This window comes from Acomys minous (genome assembly GCF_964271855.1).
Source record: "Acomys minous genome assembly, chromosome: 5".
NCBI classification, from domain to species: domain Eukaryota; kingdom Metazoa; phylum Chordata; class Mammalia; order Rodentia; family Muridae; genus Acomys; species Acomys minous.
The window spans coordinates 23,815,599-23,837,339 of NC_140494.1; the positions used below are offsets into that span (position 1 = coordinate 23,815,599).

Below are 21,741 nucleotides of genomic sequence, written 5' to 3' on the forward strand. Positions count from 1 at the left end.
ATGTAGCCAACAGCGGCAGCGTGTTGTTAACACAGATGCCTCCACCAGCCAGGGAAGAGCTACCACAGCGTGAATGGTGTTTGTACTTTGAAGCTGTTTTCCTTTTAGCCTTGGTAGGAGGTTCTCAGATCACAGAGCAGGGATATCTTCAGTGTCACAGAGCTGATATGAATTCTTCTCTGCTTCCTGTAGCCGTTTGAAAAGACAACTTGAGATAATTTTCATTCTTGTCTGTTAACTCCAAAGAACAATGATATTTAGATACTGTTATTCCTTATAGATTGAGAATAAACCATGTTGATTTTGTTTAAACCATATTTGGGTCTACATGTAAAGGCAATTCCTTTTTTAACTACACTTCTTCCTCCTACGGATATCATTTAACGCAAGAAACTATTTTTGAAAGCAGAAACCCAAGACATATTTCAACTCCCACGTAATATCTACAGAATCTGGTAACATCTGCATATTTTCTCTAATTGCAGTGTTAGCCTGAAGTTAATTATATGAAACTGATTTTTTTTTTTGCCTAAGCACAACTTTTATATATCACATTTAGCTTAATTGGTACTTTGAATAATAAATTGTTTTTCAGTGAGAGTGTATTGTTTGATATTGCTAATGAAATGATTTTAATGTTTAGCTTAGCTATTGTGAGGAATCACAATTTTGTCTTGTGTTTTTAAATGTGATTCTCCACAGTAGAATTCTAATTAAACTGATGACTACCTTTAAAATCTTCAGTATGGTGATATATAAAAACAGGGCAGCGAGTGTCAGCAAATACTTCTATCAGGCAATGCATGTATATCCTTCAACTGTAGCAGGGGGTTTGTCTGTGTGCTGCAGTTTAGTAAGCATTTACACATCTCTCACTCTTCTGTCCTAAGTACAGTAGTATGCACAGTGACAGAGGTCACCTTCATTAACAACGATGCTATCTGGTTTCCAGATAATTTAAAGGTCTGTTTAAAAAAAAAAAAGTGAGGCAAAATAAAATTCAACAGAGATTGCCTGAGAAAAGAAGATACATGGATCAGGGAACATCACAAAGAAAGGAGGTCATGGGCCTCCCTAGAGAAACCAGCACAGAAATGTTACGGACAGACGAAGAGGAGGAAGAAGAAGAGGAGGAAGAAGGGGGAGGAGGAGAGGGAGTAAGAGGGAGAATCAAACAAACAAAAACAAAACCCTCTCTCATGGCTATACCGGATGCCTGCCTTATTGGCAGAGGGTCCGGAGGGAGGGCCCATATCACAGTCCAGTGCTCTAGCTGGTAGGGCATTGGTAGATTGAAGGGAGATTGAAAACTCATCAGTTGTAGGAGTGCCTCCGAGTTTCGGTTTGCCTCTGCTAGGGTGTGTAAGCAAACAGAACAGACAGTGTTCTGCACCAGGAGCTCCAGTCGAGACGTCTCGCTTATTTGCTTCAACAGAACCAGCAGTGATAATGTTAGACGGGTGGCAGGTAACAGAACATTACATCTCTAATGAAGTTGATAATAGCATTTAGAGTCATTCGGTTCGACAAACACTACTGAAGCTCATGTGTGTGGTCTCCATACTGGTGCTGTCAGTGTCGAGGGAGAGGAAGAACGTAGGAAGACATTAGCTGTGCCTGGTGGTATGGGCCTGAACCTCCCAGCTGCTTAGGACTCTGAGGTGAGAGGATTCCAAGTTTAAAGTGTACCTAGGTTACAAAGGGAATCAAAGCTAGCATGTGAAACTTGGTGAGACCCTGTATCAAAATAGAAAAGGAAAGAAGAGGGTTGCAGACGCGGGTTCACGGTAGACTGCTTTCAGCATACATTTGGCATTCCAGGGTTCATCTCTAGAACGGGGAGATGGACAGTTACTTTCCCTAGAGTTAAGTTTGGGAAGGCCGGAGAAGAACGTTCACTGACAATTCCATGAACAATTTTTCTCCCAGTCATGAATTGTGTGATATGAGTCTCTATATTAAGATTATAAAGTATTAATGGAAAGAAAATTTAATGTAATTTAAGGAGGTTTACTGATAAGGGTGGGACTGGAACTGGAAATTTTTAACATATTTAAGATTTTTAAGTGGGAAAGCAAGTGACTGTAGGATGTCCATACCCAAATGAGTCATCAACAGCACAATTTCTACACTAAAGGCTCAGGAGCATCATGAAGAGCAGGCAGGAAGATGCTCCCAGCCAGAGGACCAATATACCTGCTGTGAGAGAGTGTCTGGTATTGCACCCATGAGCAGTCAGCATGAACATCAGGATGAGCCTCCTGATAGGCTGACCAGTCCCAAGTGGTTAGCCTTATGCACATCTAACACATGGACAGGTCTAATTGGGTATATACCCACATATAAGCATAACAAAAATTGTAGAAGAAAAAGTCCTGATTTTGAGGGGGACATGGCATAAGTTAGAGGTGGTGAAACAGGAAGGTGAAACATAAACATAGTGCAGTCTTTTAGAAATTCTCAAAAATATTAAATTTAGCTTTTGCAAAAAAAAAGAGTTGGAATTGGGATTAAGAGGAAAGTATCAACAGTATCAATGTGAATGAGGACACAGAAGGAGTCTTGGTTGTAAATTTACATGTATTTCTTTGTTTTGTTCATGTACTGTCATATGTGCACATGTGTACATACCCCTGCACAGGTGTGGAGGTCAGAAGAGGAGTTACAGGAGTCACCTCTCTCCTTCCACTGTGGGTTTGAACCCAGGGATTGAAAACATATAACCAGACTATGTGGAAAACAAATGAGCCCTTTTGTTAGATCCAAGAGCAATCTCAATACTGTTCAGAGGACCAAGGGACAGTGGGTCTTCTCAGAGAGCTTATGCTGGGACCACAGTGGGGAGGACACTGGTTATACACTACAAGGTCATGGTATGGAGAACTGTGAGTGCCAGAAGGAAGAGTTTAAAATATAATGACCCACTCAAGATTCCTGAATGGAGATATAACTGATGCCTATTAAATAAATGGCTGTTCAGGACCAGACAAGAAATCAGAGTCTGATATGTAAGTCGACAAAATAGAAGACCCCGAGGTAGTGTGGGTCCCTAACATGAAAGTTAGAACACTTGAAATCAAGAGCATGTTTTCCCATCAGGAGCACCCTTGGAATCTCCTTTGGGGGCCAGGAGTAACATCTGGTGTTTCAAAGACTTGAATAAATCTTTTCTTAGAAACGTGAGTGGGTTAACCCAAAATCATTGGCAGAGATTTACGTACCTTCTGGTTTGATCAAAAGGGAGTTTCAGAAAGATTTGCCTGCCACTGTCATGGTGAGTGAATTTACACGGGGTAGATGGGTTCAACAAGCAGGCAGATATAGAGGCTCAGGCCACAAGCATTGATAGCTATAAATGCACATGAGTGCTTACAATGTAGGATGTAAGGGACTCTTAGATTCCAAAAATGGTGACAAAGGTCATGTAGTGCTATTAAAGTTGTGAAAGGAAATGGCCTATAGAGATGTCTCATTTCCTGGCCTACATCTAGTAATGGTTAGGGATGATGTTCACACACTTAGCCAGCAGTCAACAAGCTAAATAATTTGGATTTACCTTAAATCTCACTGAGGGTTTGAAGTGAAGTTTATTTTCTTTCTTTGGCTTTTTTCCATGTCAGAGATTTAAGCATAGCTCCTGGCAGATTGGCTTATTTAAAGGATTTCCAGTAATCGGAGTACTGTCTAATGTTTAAATTCTGCTAAAAATAAGCTGAAATGTTGGCAGAGAGAGAAAAGCTTAGTTTGTGGATGGACAACTAGTGCTTTGAATAGATATTAGCATTTCAGGTGCAAGGTTACATCTGGGTGACCTAGCCTGCAGGGTGTCTCCACATGATAGCTATTGCTCTTAGCAGTTAGATGCTGTTTTCCAGTAGGGTCATGTTACTAAGAGAAATGGAGTAAGTTAGTCAAAGTGGCTTCAAATTTCAGTGCTCAAACAGGCGAGGGTGTTATGTGCCTGTAATCCCTGGATTCAGGATATTTGGACTGGAGGCAAGATCCTGTATCCAAAAGGGGAGGAGGAGGAGGAGGAGGAGGAGGAGGAGGAGGAGGAGGAGGAGGAGGAGGAGGAGGAAGAAGAAGAAGAAGAAGAAGAAGAAGAAGAAGAAGAAGAAGAAGGAAAGAAAGGAAGAGGAAGAAGAATGGGAAGGAAAAGGAAAGGTGGAAGAGGAGGATGAGGACGAGGTGGAAGAGGAGGACGAGGAGGTGGAGGAGGTGGAGGAGGTGGAAGAAGAGGCAACAGTAGCAACAAATAGTTTGAAAAACTAATAGACAAGAATCTTAGCATCAACAAAGAGTTGAGTTGTATCAGAAACCATGTAAGTGCGTTTTATTTGCCAGGTCATCTAGTTAGTCAACAATCCTTTGAGTGTGCACCTTTATGAGTCTCCTTTTCCAGATGGAGAAACGGTGGCCTCAGAGGGTCAGCACATGGCCTGGGGCTATGCTGAGTTAGGGAGAGAGCCAGGCTCAGATGTAGACTCTTAGCTGATACATCATGCCTGTCCCTCCTGGTGACAAAAAGTCCAACAAGGTGACTGCACATTTTATGACTCTTTCCATACCCACAAAAAAAAAACTTTGTCATGTATGAAGAAGCAATGTTTCATTTGTAAAATATGCTGATGAGTGTTTAGCAACCCATGCTGGTACATTTCTAGCTTTGGGTATTTTTACTTCCTGAACTGGGCTTGGTGCAGCTGGAACTTCCATTTCCAGAAGTCATTGTAGGCTCCTTGTACTTTGTTAGGACCCAGGCTCTCTAAATGCCATAAGCTTGGATTAGGAATGGGGAGAATCATTTCACAGTCTTAGGGAATAAAAGCCATATATTAACAAAACAATGAGAGTACCAATTGCTTTATAAACAATGTCAACAGCAAAGGAGGAGACTTTTGAAAAGTATGTACACTGACTAAAATTTTTTAAATTAAATAAATGTCATCCAATTTAAATGTTTGGATCTTTATGTAAATAGAATTTTGCAAAAATCTAAGATCATTTTTCTATAGTAAAGGGTATGATGAAGTTAAATTTTCTATTTTTTTAAGCTATGAAACTAACGAGGAGTTGTCTGTTTGTTCCCCTCACAGCTGAATTTTTATTCCTTTTGTGGGGCGTTTATCTCTGCTATGCAGTGCGGACAGTCCCTTCAGCATTCCACGAGCCACGCTACATGGCTGTCGCAGTTCACAATGAGCTCATTATCACAGCTATATTCCATACAATTAGGTGAGTGAATCTTGGAGGCAATACACTGGTACACTGTTGTATTTGTGGGGTGCGTTGCAATTTAAGCAGTAAAGCTGGAAAAGATGAGTGGTGGAAATATTTAAGAAGGATAACGGTGATGAAAAGCCTGGTTGTTGCAGAAATGGCAGATGAGTCTCGTTGCCCTCAGTGCCTTCAGGTGGGTCTTCTTCTTCTAACTCCACTTATTTTGAGGATTTGTACTATGTTAGTATAATATGTAAACCCACTTACAAGACACTATGGGATATTGTTATATGCTGTACCAAGATACTAAGACGTAAAACAGCACACATGCACATGCTCACGCACACACACACGCACACGCACGCGCACGCACACGCACACACACACACACACACACACACACACACGCATGATGAAGTAGCTGTAGGTACCTCCGCTCTTTTATTCACAGTTAATATGCTGGTCTATACTTCCAAACTCTTGGCCCTCAGACAACTCATGTGGGGCTCTACTGAATTCCTGTTCCGTGTGATGACAGGGTTGCTGTGTCCATGGCTTCCTGGCATCCTCCTGATCCTTGAATTTATCAATGAGCCACTGGTCTGTGATTGTCTCATGTACCTCTACTACAATGGAGTAGGAAGGAGAAGAGTGGCTCCATGAAACGGTGTGCATTCGACCTTCGAGGCCTTTCCCATGCATCACAGTAGGAAGTGAAGGGAAAATCTCAGGGCCCAGATAGCAAAAGGAATCCTAGCCTTTCACTGACAACATAGAAGTGTTACCCAATTGCTGGGAAAATACTGAAAATGAGAAAACACTTAGGACTATAATTAGAAACGTTGAGAGTCTTTGCCCTGATGACAGGGTTAGGGTTCATTCCCCTGGCAGTAATCAGACTTCTCTGGAGTTAGAGAAAAATAGGAGGCTGGGGAACGTGCAGAACTTTCTGTCATTTAATCAAAACCCAGAAAAATACTATGCCAGACAGAAGTTGTCATTCCAGATAACTGCAATGCTTAAACTTTTTTTTAAAAAAGTAGGTATCTACCGTAGAGTAACCTTGGAAACCATGTCCGGCCAGGAGTCAGGGGAACTGGTCCAGCGTTCTCTTGCTGCAGCTCAAGAGATGGAGAAATAAAAGATGAGAAGAAAACGGAAGGTGTAGGGAAGCCGAGGGGAACAGAGTGTGAGATTGAAAGTAAGAAACTGAGGGAGATTTCTTTAAGTCCACTGGGACTAGACCTGAGAGGGAGTGCCCTGGGCCCAGAATGTGGGGCACAGCAAAGCAGAAGACCGTGTCATGGTCCCACGGGATGAAGCTAAAGATTACCTTCCAACCGATGCCACCTTCTGTCACTAGTGTAAATGTTAAGACTTAACAAGTGTGCTTCTCTGTAACCTGCTGCAAGGCACGTGTTTGACTCACAAGCCACACCAGAGTTAAAATGCTCCTTGTAGGTGATTTACCAGGCCTGCTGTTATCACAGTGGGACTAAGGAGTGGAAAGGTTTTGCTTTGCCTCACAATAAGCTGTCAGCTTTCATAGAAACAAATTGCTCAAATTTAAAAAGCTCACGGAAGTTGTATAAACGTACCTATCTGCTTTCCATGTTCTCTAGTTTTCTCACTAAATATGTTTTTTAATGGATTTGGGAGTGTAAAGCAGCCCAGGTAATCAACAGACAACTAAACTGTTTCTTAGGTACAATTTCAAAGCTATTGTAGTACTAAGATGCCATATAGTCACTATGAAAATTATAAAACAGTTAGAAAGTTCATTCATACTTCATGAAGGTAAGCACAGTTAACACAGTAGAACATCGTCACTCTAGGTATTTTTAGGTATTATGTGTGTATGTTTCAGTCACTATAAATTTTGAAATCCATATGTCCAGAAAGGGCAATTGAATGAAATTGTAGTTTCACGCAGTAGATCTATAGAAAACTGATTTAGAGATGAGGTAAAAGAAAGTAACAGAAATGATATTTAAAAATTAAGTACTTCCAAGGCCTTACTACACGTGGAACCAATAATTATGATCCTTATAAAATCCCAGGAAAAGAAGCAATAACAATGATTTTTTAATCAACAAGATTGATTATAGTCTTTTTTTTTTCTTGAATAAAATACTGTTGGCTCAGGTTCTGGTCTTAGGAGAGGCTGCTATCAGTATGACATATGCGTTCTTGTTCGTGCTCTTCAAATGAAGCTTCCTGTTTGTTTATATAATGCATGTGTATATTTACTTTCATCCTTACAATATTGGGAGATGACACAAAAGTAAACCAATATCAAAGAACTAAGTCTGGGTCCAGGAGAGATGGCTCAGAGGTTAAGAGCACTGACTGCTCTTCCAGAAGACCCAGGTTCAATTCCTAGTACCCACATGACAGCTCACAACTCTCTGTAACTCCATGATCTGACACCCAAGACTTAGATACAGGCAAAACACCAGTGCTGGAAAGGTAAAATTGCAAAGGCCCGTCTTCCACTGTGTCCTAGTCCTTTACTGACTTTTAGAGCCGGCACAAAGCAACCCTTTAGGAATCTACAAGGTTTTTTTTTGGTTTGCTTTATTTTTAAACACAATTTTCAAATACCGCTATGCTCCTGGATTTTAGATCTATTTTTGCAAAGCTGAAATACCATTTTAAAATTGAAGCTTTAAAACGGCTACAAAATAGCTTGTCTCAAGATATTTCCAGCCAGAACTACAACCTGGCAGTAATTTAAGGCTGATTAAATCAAAAGTAATTAGTGTCAGCATTATTTCAAAGGAATTCTTTGGAAAGCCATGATTTTTTTTGCTTAAAGTGTATGGAATTGGCCCTCCTTCTGGATACAAAATGCAACTTGCTAAGCAGAGAACATACTTGTGTTGGTCAATGAGCCAGAATTTCCCGTGTACCCTTGGTGACATTTTTTTGTTTTAAATATTATTAATATTAATTTACTTAATTGTCATTACAACACAAATTTCAAAGTTGTCATGAATGTGGTACACTGCTGATTTAAAAATTAGCTTAGTCACTTTTAGCCATTAGTATGTCTGTTTTGGATTCATAATGTGAATTCTTGGGGAGTGATGGCTCGGTAGTTAAGAACAGTTGCTGCTCCTCCTGAGGAGCAGGGTTTGTTCCAAGCACCCTTACTAACCAGCTCATGACTGCCTATAATTCCAGCTCTAGGGAAATTCAAAACACTCCTCTGGCCTCCACAGGCTCCTGGACACACATACACATAGATAATAATAAAATAAACTTTTTTTTAAGAATTATCTTTTTTTTTAAATTTATCCTTGTTACATCTCAATGGTTATCCCATCCCTTGTATCCTCCCATTCTTCCCTCCCTCCCATTTTCCCCTTATTCCCCTCCCCTATGACTGTTCCTGAGGGGGACCTCCTCCCCCTGTATATGCTCATAGGGTATCAAGTCTCTTCTTGGTAGCCTGCTGTCCTTCCTCTGAGTGCCACCAGGTCTCCCCCTCCAGGGGATGTGGTCAAAGGTGAGGCACCAGAGTATGTGAGAAAGTCATATGTAATTTATTAGTATGTTAACTTTTCAAATTTTATGTAATATGCCATTGAAACAAAGGTCTAATTCTCCAGTTTCTAAAGCAGTAAAATAGCACATTGAGCATTGAGCACACTGCATTGAGCAGTGTTTGTGTAAAATTAATAGGAGGATTATAATTATAGTAAGACATTTATAAGAACAGACCCTGGTTTGGGCACGGGGCTGAGTCCTTTTAAATGGAGCTCTGTTTGCATGTGCACCCGTGCGATGACACACTAGCTTCAAGAAGGGCTTTATAAAACCCTCATTGGAGACTATTCTAAATGTTGTATTGTAAATTATTTAAGACAATTTGATGAGTTTTGAACACACTAAAGCTTTATTTGAAATGATTCCTCTTACTGGGTGTGCTGCTCAGAGGTAACAAGTGTTTATACGGTGCTGAAGAGCTTGACCCCCAGCAGCACAGAAAAAGAATGAAAATAAATAAGGGGGCCTCTCAGAAACGATTAGCATATTCACTCATCTGTTGCATTGCTCACCATGTAAGGTTTTGAGGATATTTACAAAGACAAATAAGTAAATGATTAATTACTGCTTTCCCTCCTTCGTTTCAATTAATGTTTTTTTAAAAATAAAGAATGTTATAAGGATGTATTTAAATGTGACTTGCAATGAATTTGCCTGAACTACCAGTCTTTAGCATCCATTTTGGACCCATGTGCATTCTTAACTTTGGAAAAACAACATGTTTATGTATATCATATTAATATATGTCAACATAAACGTATTAGCACAATCTGTGTGTAGGTGCAACCTTAAATAGTAACTTTAAAGTCCTGCCAACCCAAAGATTACTTACACCTTTATTTCTGCGATGAAAAGATATGCTATAGATGTGCTTTTTCTAAATTCAGGAAGAGGAACTATTTCGAAGCATGCTATCTTTTGAAGCAGAAGTCTCTCCCTTGACTGCTAACATGAAGGACTCTCCTTTCAGGTTTGTGCTCGCCTCGCGACTTCAGCCCGACTGGATGCTGATGCTGTACTTTGCACACACTCACTTGACTGTGACTGTCACCATCGGGCTGCTTTTGATTCCAAAGGTACTCTTCTCGTGTCTCACTTGTTCTTGCCAGGCAACTGTCTGAAGGCTCGTGGAGTTATTACTTCTTAGAGTAGCTGCCACTATGGAAAAGGGGACTGTGGAGGTCGGCTTGGTGCTCCAAGGGTCGTTTTTAGCACCCCTCCTCATGAAAGTGAGTGTAGGTTTTCTTTGCTAATTTATTAAACACCTTAAATAAAATTTAAGTATCTTAATTTATACCAGAATCCATTATCTTTTTTAGTCCCTTTCCAAATATTTTTATTTCTACTTGGCTCTTAATCTTTATAACTTGTCCAAGGCCACCCTTGCTGACACTGACAGGAGCAGCAATGTTTTTTAAAGAGCTTTTGTGCTAAGAACCTCTACGCTCACCTTCCAAGGAATCTTGAATTTTTGTGTAAGTAGAAATGAGTGATTGTGCTATTATGTTTAGAGGAACCTGCAGAGTGCTATGCCCTGGCTAAGACTTGCTTGGCCTTTAAAAGGAAGTGGAGAAAAGACCTCAGGACTCAGAATATGTAGATTTTACAACATTCTTTACCATTAACTGGCTGTGTAATGTAACATCAGCCAAGGTTCATCTGAGTTTCCGTTTCCTCAGAAGTGGACGTTCTCAGGATAAAATAAGATGACATTGGAGTTTGAGATAAAAGGAGATTATACAAGCTATAGCATTTTATTATCACTACCATTTTGTTGTACATAGAGAAACATGGTTTTACAGCTAAAGCCAGAGTGCTGGCTTTCTGTCCTTCACCCCTGGCTTCATTTCACCTATTTAAAACTCTTTAAAACTTTGAAGTACAAATTATGTATCTATTAGATCAATGAATAACCAGACTGTTCCTTCCACAAATTGTTCCTGATCTACAAAGAGAACTTAAGTCTATGTCCACCTTATACACGAATGTTCACAGCACCATTATTCCTAACAGTCTCGATGTTTACTAGCTGATAAGTGTATAAGTAAAATATGGTACATTTTTATAACGGAACATTATTTATCAATAAAAATGAATTTAATGCAAACTTGGGAAATATCAGTCAGTAAAGTACTTGCCATACAACCATGAAAGCCAAAGTTAAACCCCCAGAATCCATGTTTATAAAACCTCAACAGATGTAATAGTACTTAGTCTTAATTACAAAAGCCAGGTATAGTGGTACATAGTTATAATCCCAAAAGCCAGATGTAGCAATAGGTACATAGTTGTAACCCCAAAAAGCCAGGTGTAGTGGTACATAATCACAATCTCCAAAACCAGATGTAGTAGTAGGTACATAGTCACAATCCCAAAAACCAGGTGTAGCAATAGGCACATAGTTGTAACCCCAAAAGCCAGGTGTAGTGGTATATAGTCGTATCCCAGTGCTAAGGAGTCCAACACAGGTGGGTTCCTGGGGCATGCAAACTGGTCACCACAACCTGCTAGGGGAGTTCCAAGCAAGTGAGAAACTCTGTCTCAAAAAAATAAGGCACACAACATGCCTCTAGCCTCCACATGCAAAGACACACACACACACACACACACACACACAGAGAGAGAGAGAGAGAGAGAGAAAGAGAGAGAGAGAGAGAGAGAGAGAGAGAGAGAGAGAGAGAGAGAGCACACTCATGTGTACACATGTATGCCTCCCACATTAATACACAAATACATATACATGCACACACATACATGAACACATACCCATGTACATATATATCCTCCCCCACATTAACACACAAATATGTATATATGCATACACAAGTGACATGCATGGGTATGCTACAGCCTATGCCAGGTAAGACACCAAGCTCTGAGGGCTGCCATGCATTACACGAATCCATCTGTGTGGAAAGTCCAGACTGGCGAACCTGACAGGAGACAAGGAGACTAGTGGTTTGTACCACACAGAAATGGGACACTAGACATGATTGTGTCAGGGGTTCCAGGCTTCTTTTTGAGGTGGTGAAAATATTCTGGGATTCAACAGTGCCAATGGCTGCACAACCTTGTGACACACTAACACAACCTTAAAGATAACCAAGCATTATTGAGGTATTTCTCAGGCACTTAGAATAAGTATAACACAGAGATTAAAAAAAGTGTGTTCTGACAACAGTATTTAGGACCGGGGGGTGGGGGGTGGGGGGTGGGATGAAAAAATAAGTAAGATAAATATTTAAACTAGTATTTTAGATAAAGTCTTAAGGAAAAATGATGAATCAGGAAATGTATACTATCTGACAAATACCTGTTTGTGGTTGGTTTTTGTCGTGGCTGGGGATCAAGCCGAGGCCCCCGAGAATGTCAAACAGAAATTATACCATGTGGCTATAGTCCTACCTCCTGGCTTTTTCTTAAATTTATAATCATGTCGAAGATTTTGGTTGAGAACAATTCTGTAGATGAAATGCCCCTCAGGTGATATAACCAGCACCTTGTGAGTTTCTACCATATTTACCACTCATATCTCTAAATCCATGGAATGTGTGGGTCTCACAGGAAATGACGAAAAGCAAGCTTTCGTCACTATGGCTTTGCAGTAAGTTTTAATTACAAAACACAGATTGCGGTTAAACGGAAAGTTGCTGTTCCCCATGTTATTGCATACACATATATAATTGGGGTTCCAGTCCTGTGCCTGCTGCCGAAATGAAACATCCTGAGGGAAGAAGGCGTTTATTTGGCTTACAATTCCAAGCCACAGTCCACTGCAACTAAGAGGAGAGTTGAGGCAAGAACTTAAGTGGGTGGTCACATCACATCCATAGTCAAGAGCAAAGAAAATTGAATGCACCAATGCTGCTTAATTGTTACATCTAGCATTCTCTCATCTTGTGTAGTTCAAGCCCCATTGCCTAAGGAATGGTGACTCCCACAGCTGTAGAGCCTTTCCTGCATCAATTAGCAGCCACACAGTCCCACACAGACCATGCCCACGGATCAACCTGATAAAAACAGCTACTCAGCTGAGACTGTTTGCCCTGGGTGAATCTAAGTTGTGGCAAGTGGACATGGCAAACTAGCCAGCACAGTTGGCTAGGCTAGCTGCTTAATAAAATCCACCTTGAAAAACCACTGCATCGGGAACGTAATGGTCTATTAAATTTTAAGTACTGACGCGCTTCGAAAATGACTCAAGATTCTGGTCCCAAGTCATGCTCAACACACAGTGGTTGTGCACAAACCTGAGTTTCATTCTGCTTTCGTTTGCATGAGTGTTCCCACTGTTGGTGACAGTTGTCTGAGATTGGTGGAGCTGTCTCAACGGAATCTATTAATTTGTAAAAGAAGTGTTTGAACTATTGATAAGCCGAGACAAGAGGCTCCATGTTCTCTAAATTGTTACCTCAGGTTTCAAAAAACAGTGTTGACATGCTGGCTAAGGTATGGCTAGATTGTTCTTACTCTCTTTCCTGCCTTCAGTACCTCAGGAAAATGCAGACAAGCACACAAAAGTAAACAATGCCACATGGAAATAATGAAAGCTGTGATAACAGGGTTTATAAACATGATATAGGAGAAATCTGTAATGTCGGTGAATTTTTCATTCTAATGTAAATGCCATCCAAGTGAGACATCTTGAATCAAGCTACTGTGGTCTGCAGAGGTCCTGTGTCTTACTCAAGAGCTCACTAATGAGCAAGGTGTGCCTGAGATCACATAGCCTGTTCTCTGTGTTATAAAGATTGCTCTATCTAAAGCCACGTGCAGTAGCTGAAGACTCATATTCCGGTCTCTAGAGCTAATTATGTGCATAGATGAACAGATCCTCACTGAAGTAGAAATGATTATATTACATAATATATCAAAACACTTTTCACGCATATACAGTTATATTAAATTGTTTCTCCTAGGGAGACTTTCTTATGATTCTTTTACTTTTCTACTTATTTTCATTTCTAAAAGCAAATATATCATGGAAAATGAGTAAAGTCAATTAACCCTAGGATCCCAACAAAGAGACAGGGGTAAATTTTGGAGCGAAGGAGTGAGCGGAGTGCATGTTATCCCCCCACACAGCTCTAGCACGTACCAGGGAAAGCAAATCACAGATAGAGCAGCAAATCATTGGTACGTCTTGTGGCTGAATCCATCTTGATGATGAAATAAAGTTAGCACTAGCACCTTAGGAAAATCATACGCTGTCTAGCAACAGGTTGAAGGTGCCAGCTCATATTGAGTCTCTGTTGCAGTTTTCACATTCAAGCAATAATCCCCGTGATGACATCGCTACGGAGGCATACGAAGATGAGCTGGACATGGGTCGTTCTGGATCCTACCTGAACAGCAGTATCAATTCAGCCTGGAGTGAGCACAGCCTGGATCCAGAGGACATTAGGGTGAGGCCAGAGGCCAGAGGGATTTGAGTTCAATTTAGGCCACTGATACAGTTAAGCATTTGTGGACTGAGGCATGCATGTGCACTCATGTTTCTGTCTCTGTCTGAAGAAAAAGAGGATGTCTATGTGAGATTGAAGGCACCACTGAGGTAGCACGTCATGTAGGGTCATGGTATCATTGTGCTGCACAGGCTGTCTCAGCCCTTACACTTGCATTGGCTGCACTTCCCAATCTTGACTGGCCTTATTGACATGCCATACTTTTTAGGAAGGTAAGACCAGCCTGTGAGCAGAGAGACTGGCTTATTCAATATAATGTGTGAAAATGGACCACCCCCTGAAGTAAGAAGTTGCTGTGGACTGCTGTTCTCAGGACTAGCCCAAACCAGTCTTGACTGTATCAATGGCTACCGGGTGCTTCCAACTCTCCACAGGGGTACTGCTCAGGAACAGACAGGGTACTGGGGTTTGTTATAGTCTAGACTCAGTGTTGACCAGAAAAGTTGAAAATGCCAAGTCTTTGCTCCATGAAGCAAAGGTAAAGCCTATGGTTTCGTGTCTTAAAGTTCAAAGTTTATATAAGAAAAAAATACCCACAAAATTATTAGAAAGTTACGAACAAGGAGAAATTGATGAATGCAGTCATTACAATTGTCTAAGAAAGCCCAATCTTGTTTTTATAAACACCACGCCGGCGTTTTCTGTCTGAAACACTAAACTTGTGTCCTTTTGAATGTCCTCTTTCTCGGCAGGATGAGCTGAAAAAACTCTATGCCCAGTTAGAAATATACAAACGCAAGAAGATGATCACGAATAACCCCCACCTACAGAAAAAGCGGTGCTCCAAGAAGGGCTTAGGCCGGTCCATCATGAGGCGCATCACTGAGATCCCAGAGACAGTCAGCAGGCAGTGCTCCAAAGAGGACAAGGAGGGCCCGGAGCACGGGGCGGCCAAGGGAACAGGCCTTGTCCGGAAGAACCCCACCGAGCCCTCAGGGAACACAGGGAGGCCCAAGGAGGAGTCCCTGAAAAACCGAGTCTTCTCCCTCAAGAAATCCCACAGCACATACGACCACGTGAGAGACCAAACAGAAGACTCCCACAGCCTGCCCACAGAGAGCCAGGAGGAGGAGGCCACGGAAAATTCGACCTTGGAGTCGCTGTCAAGTAAAAAACTGACACAGAAGCTCAAAGAAAACAGTGAGGCGGACTCTACAGAGTCAGTGCCTTTGGTGTGCAAGTCTGCCAGTGCTCACAACCTCAGCTCTGAGAAGAAGCCCGGGCACCCGCGCACGTCCATGTTACAAAAGTCACTCAGTGTCATTGCAAGTGCCAAGGAGAAGACACTCGGACTGGCTGGGAAAACCCAGACGTTAGGTACGGAAGACCGAGCTAAGTCCCAGAAACCTTTGCCAAAAGATAGAGAGACAAACAGGAAGTACTCAAATTCAGATAGCACAGAGACTAAAGATTCTGGTCTCCCAAACTCCAGTCACTTGGAGGAGCTGAGAAAGCCTCAGAAATCTGGGATTATGAAACAGCAGAGGGTCAGTCTCCCCACTGCCAATCCTGACCCGAGCCCCAGCACCACCCAGATAAAGGACAATTTTGACATCGGAGAAGTGTGCCCTTGGGAGGTTTATGACCTGACCTCTGGTCCTGTGCCTTCAGAACCAAAAGCTCAAAAACATGTATCAATCGCAGCTTCTGAAGTAGACCAAAACCCAGCTTCATCCATGAAGGACAAGCCCCGTCACAAGTCTAAGGCAGCTGAAGGGCCTCACCAAGCCAATCACAAGAGTGTAGACAAGACGGAGGTATGCCCCTGGGAGAGCCACGGACAGTCCCTTTTGGAAGACGATCCCCGTCTAATTTCTCAGACTCCAATTCTCCCAGGGAGAGCCAGAGAGGAGAACGGAAGTGAGGTCTACACAACCAATATGTGTGCTGGGCAATATGAAGAACTGCCCCCCAAAGCCGTAGCATCAAAAGTAGAGACTGAAAATCTCAACCAAATGGGAGACCAGGAGAAACAGACATCCTCTGTGAATATCATTCCTGGCTCCTGTAACTCAAGTAGCAACTCCCAGCGACCATTAACATCACGCGCTGAAGTGTGTCCTTGGGAGTTTGAGACCCTAGATCAACCAAATGCTGAAAGAAGTGTAGCTTTAGCCGCCTCCTCTGCTTTAAGTGCAAATAAGATAGCAGGACCTCAGAAATAGGAGGTCCGGGGACACTCTCAAAGTGTAGCGCCCGGAGAAGAAAAGGGGTAATCCCGAGTTTGATAGAAAAAAAAATATATAGATCTTGAAAATCAAAAATTACCAAGGAATCTTTGTCAGCCTGGGGAAATATGCCACATGGGGTGGTTAGGTGAAGGCATAGGCAGGAGAAGGCTAGAGGGCAGCTGGGCATCACCAGAGGGAAGTCTGACTCAGCCATGAAAAGCCATTCGCAGAGCATCATGGGGGTAAAGCTTGGCATTTCCGCTTGATTAAGGGGCAGTGTCCCTGTCAGCCTTTACCCAGGAGGTTAGATGGTTCTAAGAAAGATTAACCAGAAGGCACAGAAGATGAAGGCATGAATTTTAAGATCGGGACCTCTTAGATACGTGTGACTGTAATTCTAAGTAGCCGACTGAAAAGACCTACTTTACCCATTTAACCTTGGTAGCACTGCTAACTTAACGCACCCCAATACCTTTTATATAAATGATTGCTCTCATTTTCTTAAAATGTATGTTTCAGTACATCGTTGTGTCTCATACTCAAGCATTCCAGATTGTATCCTTTTTGCAAATAACTTTGATATCATGTGACACAACACATTTATGCAATCTGCAGCTACTCAATTGTCATTGCAACCTACCGAAAACTTACTATCAACTCTAGTTGATTCTTGGGGTACAGTAAGCTTTCTCTGGCTTAGGAAGTCATAACTGTTATAACAAAAACTTTCAGTTTGGGCCATGGTTTTATAGAGTGCAGTTGGGTTTCCCATCATGCTTTGTTGTAATGTCCTACTTTTTTTTTTTTAATATAAGTTGAGTTACTTATTGTGCACTTCCTTCAGGGACTCTGAAGCTTTATTAATCTTGGAGATCAAGTGGCCCTGCCTAGTCGTATGTCTCAGTTAGTTAAGGACAACTTATCCATTGTTTGTTCCAAGTCAGAGCTAGATCATCTCAGTGCATTGTTCTTTTGACCTCTTCCAGTATTTCATTTTAGCATTTCCTAACAAGAAGCCGAGTGAGGAAACTGTGCTGTGCATTATTACCAACACAAGAGGGAAACTCTAGGAACGCTGTGAGAATGAGAGCATACTGCAGGTCCAGGAAACTGCCTTTCATGACCAAAACAGAAAGGTAGCTCCTAATAGCACTTTCAAGGGATTATTTTTATAATGAGAAAAATTAATGATAGCATCAAGATCACTGTATGGATATATTTTTATTATACATACTGAAAAATATGATATTTTAAATTACCTTTAACTCTTTATTCTCATAAACTCTTATTGATTGCTTCACCTAGGTGTAGAACTTTCTGGGCTCAAATCCCAAAGAGATTTTATAACCTGATTTACTCAAGGCCCATGAGGTGGTGTGGGTCCTTCTTTCTCCCCAGTGACAGAACTTCCAAGTCCTGCAAAACTGTTATTGTAAGCTGCTTAGCTCAAAATGCAGGATACGATTTGCTCACGGCCTCCAAAGCATATCTCACAGCACTTGCTGCCTCCCATACTGATCTCCTAGCGTGAACATCCTGGGCTGCTGACTTAGCTCCAAGGACTGTGACCTTGAAATAAGATTCCAAAATCCAGTCATATTTTTTTTTCAAAGACGAATCATCTCAAAACTACAGCCCAGGCTTGCTTTTCTCCCACTATAAACACCAAACAACCACTTATTGGCCAAGTCATTTTTAGCCAAAAAAAAAAATTGTTTCACATTTGGAGAGCCACAAGGAGAATTTGCTAGAAGGATGCAAGATGGGGAGAAGGAATCAAAAAGTAGATACGAGGTTGTTCTTATTCTCAGTGGAAGATAGAAGCAGAATTCTGTGTATCTATCATCAAACTTCTCTCAGTGTTTTTTTTTTTTTTAATTCAGGAGCAAGCAAGTACTTGAAGAGTTGGCAGAGCCCTGCATAAATTGCCCTTGCCCATTTGCTTGCTTCACGCATTACTCAGGTTTGGTGGGGTAGATTTGGAGAGCTACAGACGTTTTATTTTTAACCGCTGCCTTCCTTAATTTCTACCATCCCCCTTTCCAATCAAAGCCTATCTATTATATGACTTTAGAGTACTATTTTTGAGGAGCATTTGTGAGCTTGGTTTAGAGTTCCTAGACCCACGTATTGGTTTCACTTGTGTCTGAGATCTGTTAGCACTTGATTCACCTCTGAGAATTAAGCAGGCAACTGTCACTGACTCTTATTGCACTCCAGGACGATACCGCTTGACATGTGGCTTACAGGAGATTTGCCAAATTACACCTTCGTGACAGTCTGGCCCCCATAGTTTATTCTCCGCCATCACAAATCAGCACAAAGGCCTAGGGTCTTGCCTAGAGTTTCATTGTTGGTACTTACCACCAGAAGTAATTGAACTCTGTCGTTCTGGAAGCTCTTTTCCCAGGCTGAGAGCAGTAGAAAGTGCGTACTATATGAAGGTCTCACAAACATTTGCTAGGTTGTCCTTTCTGATGCATGTGCAGGCTGCATCCTGTCGTTGTTTTAAGCCAGGGTTTATAAATAAGTAGATTTATATCAGTCTTAATAGAAGTGTATATTTTATGCAAGAATTAAATGCTTTACAACATAAATTATATTACTCCACCCCTTGTAAGCTTTGGTGGCAATACAGATTGAAACCCGACAGTTGTCTTGTATTTGCTTTCTAGGTTTCTGCATGCAAGTGGTGACAGGTAGGACTGACAACACACTGCCTTTGACTTCTAGCATTTAGCAGCCAAGAGTTGTAGAGTCAACAAAGCTGTAACTCTCTTCACTTAACCTGTGGTTCTTCTAAAACTGTTACCTGAATCTACAGCATCCCACCATGGAATATTTGGTACATTTATGTTGTGATGTGTTGCAGCATGTACATGACTATAACTTCTCTGCAATAAAACATTTATATGAAAATGATTGGTGCGTTCATCTATCAAAAGATAATTATAGTCATCCAACTTATTCTAAGGAATTACATATAGATCTGTGATGTTGGTCCCTGTGTGTGTGTGTGTGCATCTTCCTGTTGCCTATCCTTGGCAATAAGTATCCTAGTATAATTACAGATAAAAGGGTGAAAAGATGATCATTTGGTGCCAGAAAAACCCATAAGCTAGTGGTTATGATTTTCAAAAGTTCCTATCACTCAGTTAGACTTATTTGTTTATACGGTACACACACCAATACATTTTCTAAGTTGTAATGCTATAAAAACAAACAAAGTTTCCAAGACCACTCAGCTCATAAGAATATCCAATCATGCGTACAATACACGGATGAGCATCACTAACTCAAGGGGCCAGCGGGCCATCAATTAGAGAATTCAGATTCTCTGGAGCTAAATCCCAGAATAAGATCAGACATCAAAGGGATAGTGTAAATCTGAACAGGTAACTGGGCATGGTGCTGTGAGATGTGTTTCATAAGATGTGTTCTAGTTAAATACTGCTCTATTCCACTGTACTGGATGGTAACAAAATCTTTAAGCAGAGTGTGGTCAAGTCATTTAGTAAAGGAATCATTACCAATGTCTGAAGAAGACAACACAGTGACTGGAGGAGAAACAAGAGGCACCTGGGCCATTTGGAGAACTAGTGAGAGCCACGGTAAGGTGAGGCACTGGGTAGAAAAAGGAAGACAGTTACTGCACCAAAACCACATCTCCAGGTGGTGGTACTGTTTTGTTGTTATTATGCAAAGAAAGGGTCTAAAGAATTACACAGTTATGGCAAATGTCAGATTTGTTGTCATTTGGGCTAATATCAGATGCTTGACACCCACTCTTTGAGGGAGTCTGTTGGGTCAGCTGTCCCTGATGTGGGGAACTTGCAATGCTGGTCAATAATAGGGTGTAAGAGCTCAGGTCAGAACAGTCATTTTCTTACTCCAGCAAGAGTAAGCAAATGTCAAGAGGACAGGGGAGGGACCTGCCCCCCTAACCAAGCTCCGAACCCCTTTCTCTAAATGAGGATCAGCTATTGGCCTCCTCCTATCTGTCCACACTGTGTTCCATATAGGATGCCCACTCAGAATAGAGTTCATGGACCCTGTGGCTACAGCTCTTTAAAAATACCTATCAAGAGATAACATAAAAAGTAAGCAGTAATGAAAATCACTTCTATAGTATATTCTCTTATTATAAAGGAGATGGATGACTTACTTGAAAATTATTTACAGTTTTTTATGGTGGAATTACTCAGTTAATATCTGTGTTATTTTTCATAACTACATTCATAATTCTGGTCCTGGTTTCTTTGTTCTAAATTTAGAACTTGTTAAAATATTCCTCAGTAAAATATTTCTGTCTGCAATGTATTTCATCACACATAAAGTAACAATGGTGCTCTGAAAGACTGCAAGCTGGTCAAGATTTTATGTCATTTATGGCATACTTTCCCCAGGAATATTTGCAAAGTCAGAAATAGCATTGCTCCAGTTCTATTTTTCTCCTTAAACATCTGCTTATTGGAAGAGGAGGGCCAAGTTGAGGAACACTGTCTGTTCAAGTTCAGCAGTAACTAGGTAAAAGGCAGATAATGGAATGTCTGGGTGGGTCTCTGGCTTCTCTATCTCTTCTCTTCTCATGTGATGTGAAAGCCATGGCATTCCAGAAATAAAATTGTCTAATCAAATGAAAATGGAAAATGGGAGATAAATACAGGATAAGGTCCTTGCTAAGCAGTAGTCACGATCTAGAAGGAATAAGAGGTTATGATAGGCTGGGAAGAACATACCTCTATTTCCATTCAATCAGAAAGAGGAAAGATAAATGTGTTTTGTTGTGAATAAAAAAGAAAAATTATACATTTGTCCCAAGGCCTAATAGGAACTTGACTCTTCCATGACATTTGTTTCTTTCCTTTGGCTCACTTCAAGTTCTCCGTTTTCTTTCCCAATATCTTTGCTTCAATATGGAGTGTGACCCTTGTCAGACAGTGAAGAAAATAAGAACACAAATACAGTATAAAAAGAATCAAAACTGGCTAACAATGTGCCGGTGCAGTCCCAGGAAACTATGAGTGCTTGCTCGCTTGCTTGCTTCTCTTCTCAAGCACTAGCATACATGTTCCTGCCTCTGTGGACCAGTTGGAGTCCTCTGTCTTTTAGGTTTGCCCCAGGAAGTCATGTCTGTCTCTAACTGTGCTCACTTGCCATTTAGTTGCATACTGATCTGGATCATGGCTGTATTAAAGGCTCTAGAGTTTGTTTCATTTATTGCTGTAGCTCCAGTCTCCAGTGGCTGGCTTTACATAAATACAATAAGCATTTCCTATATTAAAATATTTGATTTCTAAACGTTGTTCGGAATACATGTGAAAGGAAAGAAT

The 21,741-nt window shown here is 41.1% G+C and overlaps 1 protein-coding gene across 1 annotated transcript in view; it reads left to right on the forward strand.

Moving 5' to 3' along the window:
* GPR158 (G protein-coupled receptor 158) overlaps positions 1–19,330 on the forward strand; it is a 343,663-nt gene extending 324,333 nt beyond the window's left edge. Inside the window, exons 8-11 of the mRNA XM_084782153.1 lie at positions 5,097–5,235; positions 9,743–9,848; positions 14,031–14,177; positions 14,930–19,330. Coding sequence (XP_084638279.1) covers positions 5,097–5,235; positions 9,743–9,848; positions 14,031–14,177; positions 14,930–16,402 — 1,865 coding nt within the window. The 3' untranslated portion in view covers positions 16,403–19,330. The remainder of the gene's footprint in view (positions 1–5,096; positions 5,236–9,742; positions 9,849–14,030; positions 14,178–14,929) is intronic.
* Positions 19,331–21,741: the final 2,411 nt, after the last annotated feature.